Raw genomic sequence first — 23,219 nt, 5'->3', positions numbered from 1 at the left:
ACTACAAATAGATCTGCTATAAACACATTCATATTCTTTGTCTTTGTAAGGACATATGTTCTTCCTATTTCTCTTAGGTAAATACCCAGGAATGGAACGGCGGGTTATATAGTAGATGTGTATTTTTAACATTTGAAGAAACCACTGATCTGTTTTCTACCAGCAGTGTAGAAGACTTCCAGTTGTCTTACCAACATTTAGTGTGCTCAGGTGTCTTAATTTCAGCTATCCTAACACATACATTGTATATTATTATAGCATCTATTTCTTTCCTTGAGAGTATTGATATTGATCACTTTTTAAGGTGTTTGTCATTCTGTAGCTTCCTTGGTGACATATCTGATCAAATAATTTGCATACTTTAAAATCAGGATTTTTGTCTTATTACTTAGTTATGTAAATTAGTTACATATTCTGAATACAAGTTCTCTGTTAAACATGTTTCACAAATAGCTCTCTTGTTTTAAACATTGATTAAACTGGTGAAATAATTTTCCCAAGGGGGCAAGATTTTTTTCTAATTCCAGAATTTGACATATCATATATAAAAATTACTACATTGATCATAAAAAATCCTTTATATTTTCTGGGATTAATCCAAAATTTTTATTGCCTTCTTCATGAAATACAAAGAGAGTTTACTTGAGTTTTTTTTTTTTTTTTAAGGCCATGTAGAACAGTTTTTATTTTCCAAAATGACGCAAAGGCAGCAAAACCACATTTATATGATCAGCAATTTTCTTCTGGAATATAAGGTTTTTATCACTTAACTGATTAGTATTAGTAATGATGTATGATATTGCATAAAAGGAAAGAATTTTGCTGTCATTTCATTATATTTATTTTCATTAATTTACAATTTTTTCCCAATCTTGTTTTGTTGTAATTTATTTTCAATCCCTGATCCTATGGGTTCATAATTTCTCTTACTCTTTAACACTTTTTTTTTCAGAAATCAAAACTTACACTGATAGTAAGCAAAATACCCTTTTAAGTAATAAGGCATCATCAGCCCTTTTGTATTTTAAAGTGAATTGCAGCATTTGTTGAATTCTAGCTCTTTCTTCCACATCTTTACTCCAAAACTGATAACAAGTTTTACATATATAGAATTATATTTTTATTTGGAAATCCTAGAGAGTGCTCTTATCATTGATATTAGAAAATATTGTGATTTTTACATTATGGTTAATACTAATATAAAAGCCAAAGGTAAGAAAAAATGGTACATATTCCAAAGGAAGCATATCAGTGACATAAATAATCTTTGTAATTTTCACTAATATGCAGCAAATGTATTTCTAACTCTAAAAGAATAATTCCTTCACAGAACAGCAATTAAGCTTGATTTAGAGTGCCACTAAAAATTAACCAAGAGCTCTGGAAGTTATTTAGAAGAGAGTAGATCACAGGAAAAACTCTAGCTGTTGGGTTGTTTCCCATCAGTTGGAAATAAATCTCCTTGAGATTAGACTTATACAATATTCACTTCCTAGGGTACCTAAGTAGAATTCATCATTGGCAAATGATCCATAATAGGAAGTAGTTTGCACCTGTTGGTGTGTGAAACTGTCTGCAGTGAAACACAAGTCAGAAGTGCCCTTTTCCTCCCCTATTAACCTTTCAGCTTTGACATTTAACAAAGACTTAGTTATATTTCAGGAATCAATTACTGGTTGAATAGATGGAGCCCTATTGTCTTTAATTCAATTTAAAACAAACAGGAATAGAGCACAGTCCACATTTACTCAACTGAGGGCTGTTTTTAAAATGTACACTGCAATTATTTTCTACCATGACTCTCCATCTCCCCATGATCTGTTAAGAAAAAATATCAATAGAACATTGTGCAAATTGTGTTTCATATTACATTTATCCTTTGAGATAGTAATAGGTACAACTTTAAATTTTATGCTCAAATGTGTCAAGCAGCTGTGTACTACATATTTGTTTTGGGGGTTCATAATATATGTTAGCATATTAAATGTTCTGAAGTATTTTTCATTAAGCAAACTGTTCCAGACTGGGCACCATGGTGCCCACCTCTAATCCCAGAGCCTTGGGAGTTTGAGGCAAGAGGATCACAAGTTTGAGAATAGCCTCAGCAACTTAGTGAGACTCTGACTCAAAACCAAAAATTTTTAAAAAGGGGGTGGTGGTGGTGCTGAAGATGTAGCCCAGTGGTTAAATATCCCAGTACCAAAACAAACAAACAAACAAACAAACAAAAACTTTTCTAAGCGTCTAGGATGTGGCTCAGTGGTAGAGTGCTTGCTTAGCATGCTTGAGGCACTGGGTTTGATCCCCGGCACCACATAAAAATAAACAAATAAAAAAAGGTATTGTGTCCACCCACAAATAAAAAATATATATATTTAAAAAAAATAGGGCTGGGGATGTGGCTCAGTAGTCAAGTGTCCCTGAGTGCAATCCCTGGTACCAAAACAAAACAAAAAACCCTTTTATAAACTTTTATATTTAAGTAATATCTTGCCACCATTAACACCAAGCTACACCAAAACCTCAAAGCATCTGTTTCTGTTAACATTTTATGGAACTTGTTCACTCCAACACAGTTTGGGAATTGCTTCAGCAGAGCCTCCTTGTAATAAGAGGGGGAAAGGACGGAAACCCATAGACAGCCCTCAGAGTGTCTTTTCCCACTAAAAGCTTTGACTTTTTTTCTTCATCTCCTGCCATATTAAAACTGCTTTAGTAAAAATTTAAAGGGTTTTGATTCCATTTAATTTCTTTTACACTCATAGTCTCTTGCAGGAGTACTAATGAACAGTCAAATACCTAATGGGGCAGATAAGCAAATTAGGGCGTTATTTAGAATCTAAATAATCTATAACAAAATTAATTTATTTCTATTTTTTCTCTTAAAATCACCCTGGGTACCCAACATCAATGTATATTATATGTACATGCATAGACAAGGATCATAATAAGACTGTACACAGTGAAACAAGAAGTCAGATGTGTGCATCATTCAGGGTTTACTTATTGAGAACTGACAGAGTGGAGATGGAAGTGATTCAGTTTGGGGAAATAGAGTTCAGACTCAAGACATTCTGAGCTATGTAGGCTAATATAAAGAACCAAAAAATTGATGAAGAAAACTTCATTCTTTGTCATACCACTTCAGATCTTTCATTTCTCTGTAAAAGTGTCATTCTAAACTGTCCCTCTTTATACATGTATGAAAAGAATGTCCTTCCATACATTCTTTTCATACATGTATAAACTGAGACATTTCCTGTGATCTTAGAAGCCCCAGCGTTGAAAATATTACACATAAAGTAACCTCCTATTTTTAAAAAGATACTCTGAGGGGACCCAGATGCCCTCCAGTCTATAAGCTTATCATGGAGGAGAGAATTCTAAGAGAAAGAAATGTGGTAATTATTAATTGGCAGAGAGAGTTGGGTGTTTCTTCCCCTACTCACTTCAAAGACAAACAACAAAAAAAAAAGACACTTGGAGGAAATGAGAATCTTTGCAAGACAGGAAGAGCTGGAGAGCTTTGTGGTCTGCCCATGATGTCACTAAGGATGAAGGAAAAGACTTGAGTGTGTGTTTGTTTGAAAGCAGTGATAAGAAAAACGAAATGATAGAAAAATCTTTAATTTAATACTTCCAAAGCTTTAGATTATCCATTATTCATGGTTGGCCATCCTCTGATCTGTACCCACTTGAGAAGAGAAAGGCAGAGAAGTGGCAGGGTCCAGAGGGAATTGATAGTGCAGTGGTTGTACTTCCTCCACCCAATGTGCCTAGGATGCATGGGTTTTAGTGGCCACATGGACAAGTGTTCTGAAGAAAGTTGGGCTTGAACCTGGAAGTATCCCATCTAGGAGTGCTATTGCCACCTGGAGGCCTATGGAGTGCTCAGAGCTTCTTTGTCAGGAAAATGTGCAGTCGGTGGCCTCTTTTTTAGAGAGAGAGAGAGGGAGAGAGAATTTTTTTTTAATAGTTTTCAGTGGACACAACATCTTTATTTTATTTTTATGTAGTGCTGAGGATCGAACCCAGCGCCCCGCGCATGCCAGGCGAGCGCGCTACTCCTTGAGCCACATCCCCAGACCTAGTCGGTGGCCTCTTGAGAGACACCTCAAAGAACTCACAACCTTGGCCTTCATATGAGAGTCAGTGTTTGGGTGAATGCCAAAGAGAGGATATTAACAGCAAGGACAGAATCCTCTCAATTCCAGAGGATCTAAAAACAGACTGGAGTATCTGGATGGCTATTGGACTAACTAGTGTCTTAAGTCTATTTTCTGTTGATATGATAGAAACAACAGACTAGTAATTTATAAACAATAGAAGTTTATTTGGCTTATGGTTGTGGAGGCTGGGAAGTCTAAAAGCATCTGACAAGGGCCTTTGTGCGAGTTCATGACATGGTGAAAGGGCAAGTAAGCACGTACACGCAAAATGGAGGACATCTAGTTGAACTCATTCTTCTAATTAGGCACCCACTCCCACCAAAAAAAAAAAACATGAGTGGATTAATGAGGCAAAGCCTTAATATCTCACCTATTAATATCATCATAATAGTAATTATATTTCAGTAGGAGCAATTGTATTGAACTTGTAACACCTTGAAAGGTCTGAAAATCTATGGTTCTACCCAAGATGTCCTTAAAGGTCATGGAAAGTATTTTACAGGTGTATTTAGAAAACAAAACAGAAAAGTAACGTTTTGTGCTGGTACCCTGAAAACTTCAATTATTCAACAAACCAATTGAATGATCTTTCCATTGCTCTTCATTTATTGACATTTATCTTTTAATGCACAATTTATTCCTACCATATTTAAAAATTTTAAAGATAATTTGAAGATCTACTCTTCATTTCAAATACAGAATATAAAGCTACCTTGATTCTATATTCATGGTGAGTCTCTTTTTTTGCTTAAAATGTAAGAATTTTGATATGAAATTTAATATTTTATCCACATGAATGTTCAAGATTAGGGGACATGTTTTGCTTATCTTTGTGTCCCCTTTATCTAACACAGTGCATAGCATAGTGTAGGTACTCAATATATATTTATGAACTAAGCTAAACTAATGATAATGTTGGAGAACTTCCCAAAAGCTGAAGGACACTGATTTTCTTGCTATTATTTCTCATCTAAGCCTTCTATTCTGACCATTTACTAGAAAAAACAAAAACAAAACTCTGAGTTTAGCTTTACCTAGATTTATTTTCTTTTGTATATAATATTAATTTAGCATAAATGAATCCTTAAAAGAAAGCATTCTCTGCTGTTTACTAACAAGCTATATTCATTGAAATACAAAATCAGATTTCCTTTTTTTAATATCTTTTAGTTGTAAATGGACACAATACTTTTAATTTTATTTATTTATTTATTTATTTATTGAATGTGGTGCTGAGGATCAAACCCAGGGCCTTGGCGCGTGCTAGGCAAGCATTCCACCACTGAGCCACAATCCCAGCCCCAAAATCAGATTTTTATAAAATAAAATTAAATGCCACTAAAATGCCTATTAAAATTTTGGTATTGGCTTTTTACTCAAAATAAGCAGAAGTTTAAAGATGGAAACTGCTCTTAGGGAACTTACATATTACTAATATAGTTTGTCTAAGACTCTAGAAAGGGGAGGGGAAAGGCATTCATATGGGTGAAACATTCTAGTGGAATAATTTAGGAAATGGGCTCTGAAGCAACACTGTCTGAGTTTCAACCCTGACTCCATCTTGTCAGTGGCCTATTGTGAATTACTTAATCTTTTTCTGCCTCTTATAAACCCTGAATCCATCTTTGCAGGGGCCTTTTGTGAGTTACTTTTTTCTGCCTCTTATACTTAAGGTATAGAAAACATCTATAAGATTCTGAGGATTTAACGAGTTAATACTATACTTGATCCATGAATACGTTCTTATTGTAGTTACAAATGATCACCTACTTAGAATGGCTAGATATAATTTTCCAACTTTATAATGGTGTTAAAGCAGTATGTATTCAGTCAAAACCATATTTTGAATTTTAATCTTTTCCCAGGCTAGCAATACATGGTACAGGTGAGCCACAGCTTCCAGTCAGCCACACCATCACAAGGATAAAAAACTGATGCTTTACAGTGTACTGATACTAAATTATGATGTGCAGTAGGTTTGGTATAGAAAATGGATTTTCAGGTAAGATGGGTTTATTGGTATGTAACCTCGTCATACATTGAAGAACAACTGTATTACTATTATTATATACAAAGAATTGGAGCTAGGTCTTTGAAAGACTCAAAACAGTGGGAATAATTCCTATATTAGAAGAGTGACAAGTTAGAAACAAAAGGGTAAGGACAGATGAAGGAGGCCACTGAATTTCCAAATATTGAGATATTATTATGTTACTAGTGAGCCACTAAACATTTTAAACAGGTTAAACAGTACAATTTTAACAATGTTTTGAATAACTTTGGGTGTGTAAAATGACTTGGGAATAGGGAAAAATAAAAGACTGAAAGAATAGAATAATATTAATAGTAACTTTTATTAGACACTTCTTGGAACTTTGTAAGATATTTGCAAGAAACACTAATTTTAAATATTATTACTATGCTATAGGCAATGTGATATATGGTGTATCTTATTTAACTCTTAAAACAACACTAAAGATAATACTCTGCTGAACTTCATCTTACTTATGAAAAAACTGAGAATCAAATTGAAATGAATTTCCTAAGACAGAGCTAGTAAATGGTACTAAACATGATTTATATTCAAGGTGTCTGACTTCAAATACTATAGTTCAGTTGGAAACTGATAAATGAAAAGATTTACACACAAAAAAAGACAAGCCATGATTTTGTGTCTTACTGGAAACAGGCTAAAAGAAAGGATTATCAGATAACTGAGCTTTCAAGCCTTGAGAGTCACACAAGAAAAATGACCTCTCTGTGTGTGCATGTATTACATTAACTATTGTGGGAAAATTGTTCAGAGCAAAAGGAAATTAATTGTGGCTAAAGTCCTCAAGGACACCTTGATGAAAAATGCCCTAATGGTGGCAAACTTGGGCAGAATGAAAGCAGGCATATGGCATTACTGGGCAGAAAAGAATATACATATGATATTAAAGTAAAAGAATAAATGGTGGTAGACAGTAGTAATAAGGAGAAATTTGGATACTTGCTGTGAGTTCAAATCACATTTCCATCTGTTTTATTAAACTGCTATTGTCTATAAATGTCTCTGACTTAGAAGATACTCAGTAATAATTTGGGGGAAAGAATGGTAAAGATATGTCAGATGGCTTTGGTTGGATTCGATGTATTTAGAAGTAAGAGAACATTTAAAGGTTTATATTTAATACGACTATCAGAATGAGATTGAGTTTTCCTTGTCTCTCACTTAACTCTTTCCAGACAGTTAGAACAGATAGCTCCACTCTTACTAAAATTTTTTAGGTGTTGATCCCTAGCTGGAAAAATTTATGTGAAAACTCCCAAATAGGTTTAAAAAAACAAACAAACACAACACAACAACAAAAAAACAACCACAAATCCTTGGATAGTGAACAAATGCTTTGATATTGCTTCTCTATGTATATGAGGGCACAATAAAATAAACAGCTATAGGATCGTCAAATGCACAACATCGAATGCAGAAGACAGTCTTTTAACATTCTAAAACGAGTGTCCCCCAATAAAATCGTCTGTAGCTGTATATTATTCTTACTAAGGTCCTGCGGCTTTAGAACTGGTTTTTTGATTCACGAAAGCAGTGGGTCTGGACAGAAGTGAGGCTCTGGGCCTTCGGATGGGTAAGGAAGCACCAACTGATCCGCAATGCGCTTGCCCAAACCACAGCAGCCTAGCTCTGCAAACATCGAAAATGGGGGTGGGGGGGGAGGTGTGTGTGGGAGGGGCGCGTGGAGGAAAACAAGAACCCAAGGCAGAAACCAAGAGCACGCTGATTGAAAGGTTGTATCCAGCACAGCAGCTTAGATCGCCTGCAAATCCCAGCATCCCCGCCTCCCACGGGAGCCAGTGAGAAAGAGACAAGTTCCTACAGCCAATCATATCCCAATACAGCCTATCACCCTACTGAATTCTGGGACTTGTGGTTTTCACGTGGCAACACTACATCATGGTGGTTAAGGCTAAAAGCCACGCACGCGTCTGTATTAAAACGAGAGCTCCATTTTATGTCTTCTGTTGGTCTCTAAGCTAGTTCCCTATTATTATTATTCCCAGACCTTACACGTCTTAGGAGTCATAAACGTTTTCTGTCAATGTCATACGGAAGAAAACATTCAACCTATTTTCTGAAAATATACTCGTCCCACTAGTCTTCCGTCCATTAACCGTCGCCCTACAGTCTCGCGAGAACAGCCCCGTTGAATCCTTGTCATGCCTCCTGAAGGCGGTTCACGCGAAGACTGACATTGGCTTCGGCCAACAGAATTGCCCTTTAACTAGCCCCTCCACAGCGTGCCTGGAGAGACCTCGTGAACTCTGACCTCAGCTTTCCGTAGCGTCCCGCGTCTGCCACCCCCGCCCGCGGAGCGAAGGAGGCGGGTTTTGGCCTCTTGCCCTAGGGAGCGAGTGCGGAGGGAGTGGGAGCGAGACGGCCCGAGTGGAAGTGTCTGGCTTCCTCCCGTAGAGGCCCTGCTGTACGCCCCGCCGCCCATGTACGCCGCCGTCGTTAGGCCGGCCCCCTAACTCTGCTTCCCCCGGGACAGGCTCACGTCTCTTCGGGGAGGGGGCATCCTGTAGAGGCGCCTCCAGTCAGCGCCAGCGTCGCTCTGCGACCCTGGAAGCGGGAGCCGCGGCAAGCGAGAGGAGGAGCCCCAGCAGCGGCGGCAGCGGGCAGCAGCAGCCACAGCGCCAGCGGGCGGGATCGAGGCCGTCAACATGGCGAGCGCTTCGTACCATATTTCCAATTTGCTGGAAAAAATGACATCCAGCGACAAGGACTTTAGGTGAGGACGAAATCCGATTCTAACCCACCTCGGGGGTCCCCCATCCACGGCCCCGGCCTGCACGCCGGCCTGGCCCCACCCCTTCGGCCTTGGCCTGGCTGCCTCTCTTCCCCGGGGTTTTCAGCCCACCGCTCGCTCCCGCTTCCCCGCGGGTCTCCTCCAGCCCCCGCCCCCAGCCTTTCCTCTAGGCGGTTGTCCGCCGCGGCTCTGATCCCTTCCTTCTGGGTCTCTAAGCGTCCCCGCCGCATTCCTTGGCCCCGGCGACGTGGTTCCCGCGTCCCCGGCAGTGCGGAGGCCCAGAGTCACCCAGTATTGTAGTGGAGGGAGTCGCTCTAGGTGCGGAGAGCCGGCGGCTAGGCCTACTCGCCGGCCCTCCGAGACGCTAGGCCTCCGAACGCGCCCGGGCCCTAGCTGCTGCCCGCTCAGGGACGCAGCATTTGCCCGCTCTCCCACAGATGTGGACCTGGCTGCGTTCAGCTGGAACGATGAACTTTTTTGAGCTCTTCGCTGATTGGGTTATGTACTCTTTCTTCGGATAATGCTTTTTTGAGAAGGTGGGGAGAAGGGGGAGGGGAGCTGGGATGAAGGAAACTTGGACGGTAGGGTTTTCCCGCCAGCATCTTGTCAGTCTTCCTTGTCAGGTGAAACCCACGCAAGATCACGGGATATCTGAAAGTCTCGTATCCTTAGATCCCAAATCACTGCCAGAGGGTTGAATTGCTGAACCTTAAACCACGCAAACGAATCTTCTTGAAAGACGGGCTGGTGAACATGAAGCTTTAGTACAGTAGTTCTGATCCAGGAGACTCGTACTGTTGATTTCAAATTCTTGTACCATGCACATTTAAGATTTGTTATATTTTCACTTTTTTTTTTTTCACACTACAGGGATTGTTACATTCCTTACTGCCTGCCTTATATTTCTTCACAAATAAATAACCTCTCCATCAAAAAGAAAAAAAGCTATTGATAACCTAAGTTTTCCTTCTCTTGTGCTGTAGTAATTGTAATTAGCGTTCTTTTTAAAAGAACCGTCAATCTTCAATTAAAATTATGGGTAAAGAACTTCCTTTTCTATTTGTATGAACAATAAGTTTTAACACCTGAAAATGTGTTCAGACCTTGTTTCTTGGGAAGAAATTTTCCAATTTCTGAAAAAAGGAACCATGAAAAAAATCAACAATGGTGTTCCAAAACAAATTTGAAAGTTTTGCTACCAAGAGAGCTTTTAAAAAAGTGTTCTATTTGTAATTTCTAAAAACTAATTTGCTGAAGATAGTTTAGTGCCCTGTTTGGGTTTTTTGGAATTCTAGATTTGTGTAATTCTAGGGCCAAAATCAAGATTACTGAAGGAAATAAAATTTTTATGTATTGTAGGATGGGGTTGTAGTTCAGTGGTAGAGTGTTGGCCTAGCATGTGCAAGACCCTGGGTTGGATCCTCAGCACCACATAAAAATAAATAAAATAAAGGTATTGTGTACAACTTCAATTAAAAAACAAATATTAAAAATATTTATGTATTGTTTTAAAGATTGGGATGCTGTTTGATTCCCTTTGGAGTTTTGCTTTTTCACAATTCGAGTCTTGAAATTTAAATAAATGTTTGAATGGAACATACATACATACATACATACATACCTTTGGATCATATAAGATGTGTGGTGTGATTTCCTTGTACCTTATGTCAGATTGGTTATTCCTATAAAAGTACTAAATTTCATTCTGATTTTAATTTTAGTCTAAAGGTAGTGCTTCCGCCATACTAATACAATTTCAATTAGACTGAATCAGATATGGATAATGTTTAGGAAGAGTAAAGAAATCATGTCATGTGGTGATACCATGGATGTGATTATTGATTGAAGTTCCCTTATATTTCTGGCAAAAGAAAGTAATGCATATATGCCCGAGTTTTTGTTTTCTAAATAAACTATATGAAAGAAATAATACTTTGATATTCAACTACAGTGATTGCTGAACTTGATAAGAATTATCTATTTACTTGGGTTGGAATGCATCAAAACTTTGCTTAGAGGGTTGGTTTATTGATATAGTTCTAATGGTGAATGCTATTAAATGTATCTTGAGGAACAATAAGTGACTTTCAGTAATTTGGCATCTTTAACATTTTTATTAACTGTTTTAAAGACTTTCTTGTAATATGCTTTAGCCATCTGTTAACAAACAAGTCCTTGGGACTAAAGCACCTTGTGTATTAATTAACAGACATTTAAAGATTAAAATAGCATTTGAAGTTTTTTGAGGATTTTTCTCCATATTTTCTATATAAGCATTTATTTTACATTTTTTAAATGATGCTTTGTTCACATAGAAATTTAGTTATTTTGATGTAAGTACCGGAATCCTGATTACATATTTTAAAATAATTAGTGCCAAGAGGATCTTGAGGGCAAGGATAATTAACATTATTGGATGCCTAACTAAGGTGTCTAAAGTACTCTATCTTGTACAAAGGAAAGCGGAAGAAAATAGTGCTGCCAAAATGAAGGAAGTTCTATTTTCTTGATAGAATCTAGGAGAATTTTACCCAGTCACAAGATAGGAGTTCTAGTCATGCACTATTCTTTGTTGTGAACTGTGAGATCTTGGGCAAGTTACTTGAGATTACATTTTCACTTCTGAGAGGCTTGCACAGGTATAATTACAAAAGATCTCTTATGGGTCTGAAGTTTCAGGTTTCTACTTAGCTAACTACATAGCTCGTTAATGAAGAGAAGGTAGAGAAACATGCAAAATTTAGAATTTTGAAATTCCAGCATTTTAAAATCTTTTTGTAGATAAAAAACTTTACCAGTTTTTTTATTATTATTATTTCATTTGTTAGTATTCTTCATTATTTGATGGTAGGATATTAAGAGTTTGGAGAAATGGAGAAGCTTTGGGAAGAGAAATGTCAAGACTGGAACCTTTTAATAAAATGGGACATTTGTGTGTATCCTAATAATGAGGATAGTGCCTGTCACCTACTAGTCTTAATATTTTGGGGAAAAAAATCTTTAAAATAATAAATGTTAATTCAGATAACTCTTTAAAATTAAAATGAAGAAACATTCTTTAGGAGAGTACCTTAGAATATAGTTCTCATCACTTACTTAAAGGAAACACCTTCTGCTTCTCCCTCCACACCCAGAAAACCTTTATATCAATATGTTTTGGTGATTAGGTGATTGTGTAGATAACAGAGTGAAAGCTTTGAGGTAAATGAGCCCTGTGAGTGAGTAGTCCATACATGACTTAATAGTGAGCATTCAGTGGGTGGAGGCAACTTTTCATCTGCTCACTACCAACTTAATTAAAGTATTGCAAAGAATCAAAAGCTAAGGAAAATATTCACTTGTCTCTCTGTACATATATATTTCTGCTTACTGTGAACATCATATACTTTATTTATTCTTCATAAGTAGTAAAAGTGGACAGTAATTGTATTACCATTAAGGAAACTGAGATTTGGCTTAGTTATTTCCCCTACATCATGATAGATTTGGGATTTATAGAACCTCTTTACCCATGAACTCTTATTTCCTGCCCCCTCACTAATAAATGAAGATATATAACCTTTCAGAATCACATAATCTGCCCATGAACTCTTAATTACCATGCTATGTTACTTCTCTAGAGTTTTAACTAGTGGCATTATAAGTCAGGCCTTAAATTTCAATTGCCTCTAAAATTAGGCTTATGGAATATTTTATGCTGGAAAATACTTTTAATAATTCTTTGAGAGGAACTTCAGAAAGATCCATTGCTTGCCCTTAGTGAGTATACATGTTTGCTGAGTGGTCAAGACACTATTGTAAAAAGATAAATTGTACCATGGCAGTGTGTAAGTGTTAGGCATTAAGTGGCAGAGAAGATTAAAGTAAGGAGATTCATATTCATGGAGAGATCTTAGTAAGGTCTTGAAATTCTCAGTAGAAAATGTGAGAACAAGTATGCAAGCACACTACAAAATTTCACTAGGGGAGGGGGAGAAAATAATCTTGACTGTAGATGGGCAGGTATTTTTCAGAAACTTGTTAAGGACAGAAACCTTGTCTTACTGAACTGAAACCTGTAGAATTCTTTAGCCTTGTGGTTCTTCAGTAAGTGCTTATTAGATCCAGAGTTAAGGAAAAAAAGTGTGTGTGTGTACACACATATATAAGTATACACACATATATAAAAGAATTGTAAGAAATCTCTTTAATAAACCATTGTAAAATCATTTTGTTTAATACCTCTCTATACAGTCTTCTTCACTATTATAGAATACGAGTATTTCTCAGTTGCAGAATGGTTTATGATACAAGTTTGTTAAGGTGTTTTGGATATTTGAAGACATTTTCTCTCAAAATGTTTAAAATGCTGAAAATAAAAATTAGACCTTTTAAGGAATCATAAGCAAAACACTGTTTGAGCATTAACAGGAAATACCAATTGAAATTATTTTGACTACTTGGAGAAAATCAGGTGTCCTGAGAAGAAATAGATTTGTAGAGATATTATATTAATAAGGTGATTCCTGGTACATTTTAAGTACTTAGTAGATTTATGGCAGCAACTTACTTGATTTTACTCAACATGATTTTTCTTTATATAGATACACTACAAACATTATCAGCAATGGTTAGGATTCACTATTGAAGGAGGGAGGGGGATGTTATAGAGGATACTTGGAAGAAGAATAAAAATTAGTTTTATTTACTTGAACATCACTAAGACTACTTACTGTAAGCTAATTTATAGCCTTTCAGGAATGAGGAAAAGTTAAAACAGTGTTGTGTGCTCAAAGGCTTTGAAATTTGAAAGATAATTGGTTTACTGGGTGATGCAGTTGGCCCATATCACCTAGATTTCTGTTGTAATCAAGGGTGAAATTGTGTTTGGATAAGAGGAGAAAGATTATGGTGGAAGTTACTCAGCGTGCAGTCAAGACATCTACTTTTACTGTGTTCCTGCTTCTCTACATTGGATTTACTAAAGATAAGTTTTCCCTTCAGAGAACTTCTAGTCTGGAAGAATAATCCAGGAGTATAAGTATCAGACCATGACAGTCTTGTTCATCAATCACTTTGTTCACAGCACAGTTCCTTATGCTGGGACCCCCAAATACGTTTGAGTAAATCCCACTGAAAGTCCAAAGCAGAATACCTTGGTGTCACCCTTATCCTGCCTTTCTTCTCTTTAGTCCTATGATGAGTATTTCTCAAATTAGTCTCCCTACCTCAGCCTTCTTCCTAATCTAGTCTGTTGTTCGCTCTTGCATAAAGGAAATAAATTCTTTATTTTCAGCCAATTACTGCCTCTTTCACTAATTTTCCTGATGACAAAATAAATTAAATCTTTTTGGCTGTTGCCTCTCTGAGTTCACTGAAACTGCCCTACCTGAAGTCTCTAGCATTCAGTCTTCTGATATAACTGATTCAGTGAATATTTTTTTTTAATACATGACAGCAGAATGCATCACAATTCTTATTACACATATAGAGCATAATTTTTCATATCTCTGAATATAAAGTATGTTCATACCAATTCATGTTTTCATACATGTACTTTGGATAATGATGTCCATCACATTCCACCATCATTGCTAACCCCCTGCTCCCTCCTTTCCCCTTCCACCCCTCTGCTCTATCTAGAGTTCTTCTATTCCTCCCATGCTCCCTCTCCCTACCCCAGTATGAGTTAGTGAGCTTATATAGGAGAAAACATTCACCATTTGTTTTGGGGGGATTGGCTAATTTCATTTAGCATTATCTTCTCCAACTGCATCCATTTACCTGCAAATGCCATGATTTTGTTCTCTTTTATTGCTGAGTAATATTCCATTGTGTATGTATGCCACATTTTTTTAATCCATTCATCTACTGAAGGGCATCTAGGTTGGTTCCACAGTTTAGCTATTGTTAATTGTGCTGCTGTAAACCTTGATGTGACTGTGTCCCTGTAGTATGCTGTTTTTAAGTCCTTTGGGTATAGACCGAAGAGAGGGATAGCTGGGTCAAATGGTGGTTCCATTCCAAGTTAAGGAATCTCCATACTGCTTTCCATATTGGCTGCACCAATTTGCAGTCCTACCAGCAATGTGTGAGTGTTCCTCTTCCCCCAAATCCTTGCCAACACTTATTATTATTTGTCTTCATAATAGCTGCCATTCTGACTGGAGTGAGATAAAATCTTAGAGTGGTTTTGATTTGCATTTCTCTAATTACTGGAGATGATGAACACTTTTTCATATATTTGTTGATTGATTGAATATCCTCTTTGATATGTTTTTGTATTTCATTTGCCAGAGTTTTACTGAGAATTTTTGCATCTGTGTTCATTAGAAATATTGGTCTGAAGTTTTCTTTCTTTGATATGACTTTGCCTGGTTTTGGAATCAGGGTGATATTGGCCTCATAGAATGAGTTTGGAAGTGCTACCTCTTTTTCTATTTCCTGAAATAAATTGAAGAGTATTGGTATTAGTGCTTTTTTAAAGGTCTTATAAAACTCAGCGGTGTATCCATCCGGTCCTGGGCTTTTCTTGGTTGGTAGGCTTCTGATGGAATCTTCTATTTTATCACTTGATAAACTGTTTATATCTTTGGTTCAGTGAATATTTTCATTGGTCTATCTATTTGATATTTAAGTACTATGTTATCACTTTTTTTCCTTTCAGAGTTTCTTACATAGGTGTCCTGGACACAGGTTAGGCTTAATGTTCATCACAGTGAGGGAGAACACATACAATGGGGTCTTGGAGGTTGTTATTTGGGTCATTTAAGGAAAAGTCTAAGGAAGTAGGGCTTTACTTTAAATTGATGTTTCTATGACCTGGCATCTCAAATTTTATAGGGATTTGTATGTCTGTTTTTTCTTCCAGTTACTATGTATGGCCAACTGCAGATGAAGTTGTGCTACAGGACTTTGATCCATGGTGATTATATCTTCATTGTGACTGAAGATTTTGTTGATTTAAGATTAGCAACATACCTATTCAGGGTAGTTGTACTTAAACCAGAGTTAATTCTTTCTCATTCTAGTGAAAGATGAGTGATTGAACCATTTGATGTGACAGTGGCTGTACAGTTACATTAAGACTAGACAAAGATACATCAATGGTGGTAATACCCAAGTCTTTCTACTTCTTTCTTCCACTTTATCCATTATTTTGCTCAAGTCTAATCCATTTTGAAGAACTATTTTACCTGATAACCTCAAATATAGTTAACCCTTATTCTTGTAGTAATTGCTTTCTGTGAAGTTGCCACAAACATCAAATTTTCATATATGGAACCCTTGCTTCTATGGAAATTAAAAGGTTAGATTATTCTGAGCCCCTGGTCAAAACATTTTTTCTAGTTTTATATGTACTTCTGTTTAAAAACATCTTATTTAATATATTTGGCTCATTAACATTGAACTCTGAGTCAGTAGTACTGTAATTCATGTCTGAATGAAGCTTATCTCCCCCCCCTCCCCCCCTTAAGGCCCATCTCAGCCTTCTTGCACTGAGGGACAGCATTTTAGAACTGTGCATGGGGGCTGTATTAAATAGTAAAATCACTAATTCAGGTACCAATGTGGAAAACCTGGCACTAAATAAGCTAAGAAGATATTTGTTTATAATTATGAGAGTTGAAACATAGAGTTGAAAGTAGGAGGCCGCTGAGAATATATGTGTTGGGTGTCAAACTTTTTACCATTCTTTACTTGTTTGCAAATGATTATGAAATGAGTATTAATTTTGGGCTTATGAATAAATATAGCCAGTAGGCAAATTTGCAGATATGTATCTGCAAAAATTGAGGATCAGCTCTCCATTTTTCCCCATTTTTATTGATAACCGTAATTCAAACTACCATAATTTCTTGGTTTAGACTGCTGTACTGATTCTCCAAACTGGTCTCCATTCAGTCAAGCTAAATGAAGATTGGTTCTCTCTAAAGTGTTGTCCATAGTAGTGGCTAGAATAGTATTTTTGAAAGGCAGATCTGTTTATTGCAATTACTTCCCATCTTGATCCCATATGCCTTTCAGTAATTTTCCATTACTCTTAGAATAAAAACTACAATCCTAATGTAATCTACAAATCACTTTAATTCCATCTCTTGTTTACCTGACATCAGTTTTCTCCCTACTCCTGAATAATTCTGCCTGTTCTTCAGAATTTTTCTTCTCTGACCCACAACCCCTAATTTAGTCTAGGTCAGGTTACTTTGTTATACCATTTTTTTTTCTTGTTGGCATATTTCTTTATGCATTTATCTCACCTCATGACTCTATAGGTACTTATGTAATTTTAAAAATTAATATGCTTCTTACTAGACTGTAATGTAAGCTTCACATTAGGAAATATGTCTTCTTTGGCTATTCCTTATATCCATAGCAGCTAGTATAGTACTTGATACATAGTAGATTTTCATTACATAGTGAATAGACATATATATATATATATATATATATATATATATATATATAGCCATTCCTAGCTTGGCCTCAACCTACATTTTCATTTTTTTCTATTAGGTTTCTGTGCTTTAGTCACACTAAACAACTACTCATTCCTTTACTGTGATGTTCTCTGCTCCCTGCCATCACTACCACAAAAAGAAAAAAAAAAATGTAAATCCCAAGCCAACTTTTCTCCGTGAGATCCAAAATGACAGGCAGTTCTTTGATGTACTCGTTTTTTTATGCTCTTGAGTGCTGTTTTAAAGCAAAATGTTTAACAGTAAGAGTTGTCTATTTACACTGGGCTCAGTGGTACACACCTGTAATCCCAGCAGCTCCAGAGTCTGAGACTGGAGAGAGGGCTGAGACAGGAGGATCACAAGTTCAAAGCCAGCTCAGCAATCGAGAGGCACTAAACAACTCAGTGAGACCCTGATTCTAAATAAAATATAAAATAAGATTGGGATATGGCTCAGTGGTTGAATGCCCCTGAGTTCAATTCCCCATACCAAAAAAAAAAAAAAAAAAAAAGGCTCAGTGGTAGAGTGCTTGCCTAGCATGTGTGAGGCACTGGGTTTGATTCTCAGCACAGCATGTAAATAAATGAATAAAATAAAGGTTCATTAACATCCAAAACATATACTTTAAAAAACAAAAGTACAGAACTTAGTCTGCATATATCATCTTGGTCCTTAGCACCATAACCTAAAACGGTAATGTCTGCTGAAGGGTCATTTCCAAATTAGCTGTTGAATCTGCTATGGACAGCCTTTCAACTGGTCTGACAACTTTCCTTAGAAGGAGATATATTATGCAATTTTTAAATTTTTTTTATCAAATTAATGGAAGAAAGTACTCCCAGAACTTTCTGGCTTCAGAATCACCATTCAGAAGTAATTCTTGATATTACAGTATCTCAATCCACTTTTTCTGGTGTTTAAAAATACTGTCTATTGCTAATTTCGCTGATACTCATTTCACCTTTATTTATTTATTTATTTATTTAAATTTAACCATGGGTTTTCAAAAATTGGTAGACTTCTTTATACAAAATAAGCTTTTTGAGGTCAGGGCCAAGACTTACTCACCTTTTATCTTTCCTTAGCTCTTAGCTTAGCCTTTCCAGCCTATAATAAGCAGTGAATAAGTAAATGACTAAGGAATGAATTTGTGTACTAGAGCTCATTTAGAACCATAAGAACAATTTTTTATTTGGAATTATCTGCATTTTCACTTAAGTTGATGATTAGTGTTTCTCTTGAAGCACTTAACTGGCTTTGCAGAGGTCTTTGGGTTATTTAACTTGTATGGTTATGTAATGTATTTTATTTAAGTAAAATGGTTAAGTTGCTTTTCAGTGCATTGTATGTAAAAGCACTTGTATTAATGTGCTATGCAGTTTTCTTCCACTTCAAAATATTATGAAAATTATGTGGTTCTAATTTTGTCTTCATATTTTATAATGGGGAGAAACTTCCAATTTTTTAAAAAGTACATGCCTCATTTTTCTTTTATTGTCTTGATGTGGCTATAAACTTTATAAGCTGTTTTACAGAACTTGATAAGGATTGAACTACATGGCTTACATATAGTTTAAAACTTAATTAGTATTAAATGAACATCTTGGTTATTAGAATTATCCTTAAAATTATAAGTAGTGAATTGCTAAATTACATTGTCAGCCTTTACCATATAGTTTATTGCCACACTGCCTATCTTCATAGTTGTTTGTCAGTTTAGCTCCAATTGTTGTCACTAGCTGTGTTTTAAAAATTTAAACATGGATTTTAACATTCACGCATAGAACAAAATATTCAATTTTTATTCAAACTGGATCAGGTTCAATAAAAGAGAAAGATGTTAATAAAAAGGTGTTAAGTAGTTGTCATTTAAGTTGGATTATTTTAATGAGTAGAATGTAGCTAAGAATTATGAGAAAAGTTGATTTGGCTTTAAACACGTCTTAGGGCTTTATTTGAATGTGAGTACCTTATATTCTGAGAAACTAATTTAAAAAAATAGTAAATTTTGTGGTAATGTACATTCGGGAAAAACCCAAGATCCTATTTATCTTACCCTCTATTCAGCTTTTCTATTTAAAGCTTAGGGTAGATGATTGATCACTCTAGGGTATTTTCAGACTATTCAGTGCTAAACTTTACTTTCCCTGAGATTCTTAAGGAGGGGGGAGAGGTAGATGTCAGCTACGACAACTTTCTAGAATTACCTCCTCGCCATTTTGAAAATACACTTGATTTCTTGTGACAGAGTTGGAATGGGCATGAGACTTTATACTGGAAAATTTCTAGTAATTTATAATATGTGACCCCTGATGGAACATACACAATTATGGTATGAAGAATGTATTCTTAATGTTTGTGGTTAAGGGCTTCATAGATAAATTAAAATCCTATGCAAAAAGAAAAAAATTTTTCCCTAAAAACAGTAATAAAATTACTTAGAATGAATGAACATTCACTGCAGGTCATGTTAGTAAATATGAAATCAAGACTGACCAGGGGATAATAATTTTGAATGATGTTACTTAGACCTAATATAAGAGCATATTGGGACTTAAAAAAATATCCATCTGAATATAATAATTTTTAAATATAATCTGTTATCCTCTTTGGTAGCATTTAAATTTATGATCACTTAAAAGAGTTTTTGTAATATACTGTGTTCCTAATATGTAAATGATATAGCATTGGATTTGAAAGATGCTTTATTATTATTATTTGTTATTTATTATTAATGTTTTAAATTATTTGAATTAACAAATTTTAATTTGTTAATAGGTTTATGGCTACAAATGATTTGATGACAGAATTGCAGAAAGATTCCATCAAGTTGGATGATGATAGTGAAAGGAAAGTAGTAAAAATGATTTTGAAGTTATTGGAAGATAAAAATGGTGAGGTACAGAATTTAGCTGTCAAATGGTAAGTTGTATTTTGCTACTCCTGTGCCTGAAAACACTCCACATGATTGGTAATTATCTTATTTTGTTTCTAGATTTTTAAAAATAAATTTTAGGTAACTAGTGAATGTTTAGTGTTTGTGGTATATATATTTCCATACATAATGTAAATTAATGAGCTTTTCATGGTATTTCTTTAACGCTTTTAGAATATATATAGGGAATTCCCGAAGCAGTGGTTCTCCAACTTATTTGACCATAGCCTAATTTTTCATATGGGTAAAAACCTGTTTGCCTCTGAAATATTAATTTCAATAGTGATGGGATTTAAAAACCAAATGTTGAAGGAAAATCAACATTCATTTTTAAAAAACTTCTTATTTAATAAAGAATGGAAGCAATCAAAGCCATAGTTAAAACTGATGACATGATGGTTACAAAGAATCTTTCCTTAAAATAATGGAAATTCTAATTGTTTTTGGATATATAATGCAATAAATAGGAGCTTCTTGTTAGGCACGATGTTGGCAGTTTGGTTTCTGCTTAGAATAATTGGGTACAGAATCTGAATTCTTAAAATTTTTTGTTAATATACCTATTTAATTTGCGAATACTAGATTTTAGAAATCTGTAATTTATATACCAAGTTATTAGTATGACCTTCAATTTTACACAAAAATCAAACTGAAGTTATGTCATTTTTGTTGTTTGTCTTTGGTATCCATTTAAATAAAGCATTGTTCCATTATTGCTCCTTTGTTGAATCCTTAATAAAGGTTTCAAATTTATTTTAGGCTAAGTTCTTAAATATTTGCTGTAAAAGCAGGAAGAAAATGAAAAATCATTGGTCAACCTAAAATCTGTAGATACACAGTACAAATATCTCTAATTTGGAACATTTGCAAGTTTAAAATACATCTTCAGGAAATGATAAGTGTAGAATAATACAACTGAATTAGTAATTTTACTCTTTCTATAATTGTTTCCTGTATGCCTGATAAGCAAAATTCAGCTTTGTTCAAAATGTGCTAAACATTTACTATCGTCTTAAAGCAATAATAAGAAGTAGTCTTTGTCCCAAATTGAGAGTAGCAAAGTACATAGTTCTTAATTCACTTAAGTATGAATCTTTACTTAAAGAGGTCGGAGAAGAAATATTCAAGAAAGTAAAGGAATTTAAGATAGAAAAGAATTCATTACCCAACAGAAAGATCTAAAAAGGTTCTTTGAGGTTTCAGATGTCTCTGAAATCTTAAAGAACAGATACCTCCAGTACAGATAGTTCTAGTACTGTTCCAGAACATAAGATCTGAATACCGTCCACTTTTATTTAAACTAATTACTGACAATAAATCTTGACCAAAGATAACACTAGAAAGGGGCAACTATAGACCTCATTTAAATGTTCAAAAATAAATATAGCAAAAAGTTAAGAACAACACACCTATGACCTACTGGGGTTTAACACAAGAGTGTAAGGGTAATCACTTCAATATTGTGTGCTTTATGTGTGCTTTGTCATATTTCCTATTGGCAAAGGAAGAAAGTACATAGTTGTCAACACACTGATAAAATTCAACATTGATTCTTGATTGAAAAAAAAAAACACAAGTGCATTCATTACAATTAGAAAGGTGAAAACACATCTTCTCAAAAAACCAACACCATACTAAACATGCCATTAGAGTGAAGAATAGGTCTTTATCTCCTTGACAGAATTCATCACTTGTTTCAGGTAAATCACTTAATAATATAGGAATTGAGGGTCCGTGTTTTTCATTAAATATTACATTTCTTCAAAAGCTAATAAAATACCAGATAAATTCACATTAAGGTCAGAGACAAAGCATCTGGGTATGTTTTTGTCTTTCTCTACTTTTTTTTTTTTTTTAAGAGTATTAGTCACTATAAGGGATAATAGGAAAAAGCAAGTCAGTCAAGAAAAATGTAAATAATTCAGTGGGGTAGTAGAATATAAAGTTTAAAAAATTAGTAGCTTTTCATTTACTTATAAAAATCAGTAGCTTTTCATATAAGCAGTTATAACCAATTAGAAGCCATAATGGAAATGAATACCTATTTACTGTAGCATCAGAAAAGACAAAACACCTAGAAGGAAGTGTAACAAAATTTAACAGTCGTGATCTTGAATGGGAGTGTTGTATAAGGTAAGGTTACAATTTTAACTTTTTCAAAACTTTTTAAGAGGAAGCCAGTGCATTAGTATTCACCTGTAATTTTAGCAACTCTAGAGGCTGAAATAGGGGATCACAAGTTCGAGGCCAGCCTCTGCTACTTGGCAAGACCCAGTCTCAAAATAAAAGCAAACTAAAAGGGCTGAGAACGTGGCTCAGTGATAGAGTGTCCCTGGATTCAGTCCCCAATACTACCAAAGAAAAAAGTTCTGGGAGAAAAACTTTAAAATATTCTTAGATAAAAATGTTCTCAAGCAAATGGAAAGACATCTGTGTCCTTGGATAGCGTAGCTCAGCATCAGCATTGTAGAGTTGAAGCTAAGACAAATTGACTAAAGTTTATTGGGGTGGGGCAGGCCTGTATACATAAAAGTTGAAAAAACTGAAAAAGTAAAACTATTTCTGGTGGTATAGGGGTAGTATTTAGCCCTATGAAACAAAAAAAGTCATACTATTATGTCTATAATCAAAGCAGTTAGGTACTGGGGCATTCATAGACCAATGAAGCAAGTCATAAGGGCGGCATCACAGGGGGAAAGATGGAACACTTCCCCAAAAACTGGAAAACCAGGGGCTGGGGATGTGGCTCAAGCGGTAGCGCGCTCACCTGGCATGGTGCGGCCCGGGTTGGATCCTCAGCACCACATACAAACGAAGATGTTGTGTCCGCCGAATACTAAAAAAAATAAATATTGGAATTCTCTCTCTC

The 23,219-nt window shown here is 35.5% G+C and overlaps 1 protein-coding gene across 1 annotated transcript in view; it reads left to right on the top strand.

The window, feature by feature from the left end:
- The first annotated feature begins 8,588 nt into the window (after positions 1-8,588).
- Positions 8,589-23,219, top strand: part of Cand1 (cullin associated and neddylation dissociated 1) — a 38,613-nt gene continuing 23,982 nt past the window's right edge. Inside the window, exons 1-2 of the mRNA XM_026386640.2 lie at positions 8,589-8,956; positions 20,194-20,337. Of these exons, the coding sequence (XP_026242425.1) occupies positions 8,889-8,956; positions 20,194-20,337 (212 nt within the window). The 5' untranslated portion in view covers positions 8,589-8,888. The remainder of the gene's footprint in view (positions 8,957-20,193; positions 20,338-23,219) is intronic.

This window comes from Urocitellus parryii, chromosome 5, assembly GCF_045843805.1.
Source record: "Urocitellus parryii isolate mUroPar1 chromosome 5, mUroPar1.hap1, whole genome shotgun sequence".
Taxonomy (NCBI): domain Eukaryota; kingdom Metazoa; phylum Chordata; class Mammalia; order Rodentia; family Sciuridae; genus Urocitellus; species Urocitellus parryii.
Note: the sequence above shows the minus strand (reverse complement) of the source record. Positions and strands in the feature narration are given on the sequence as shown.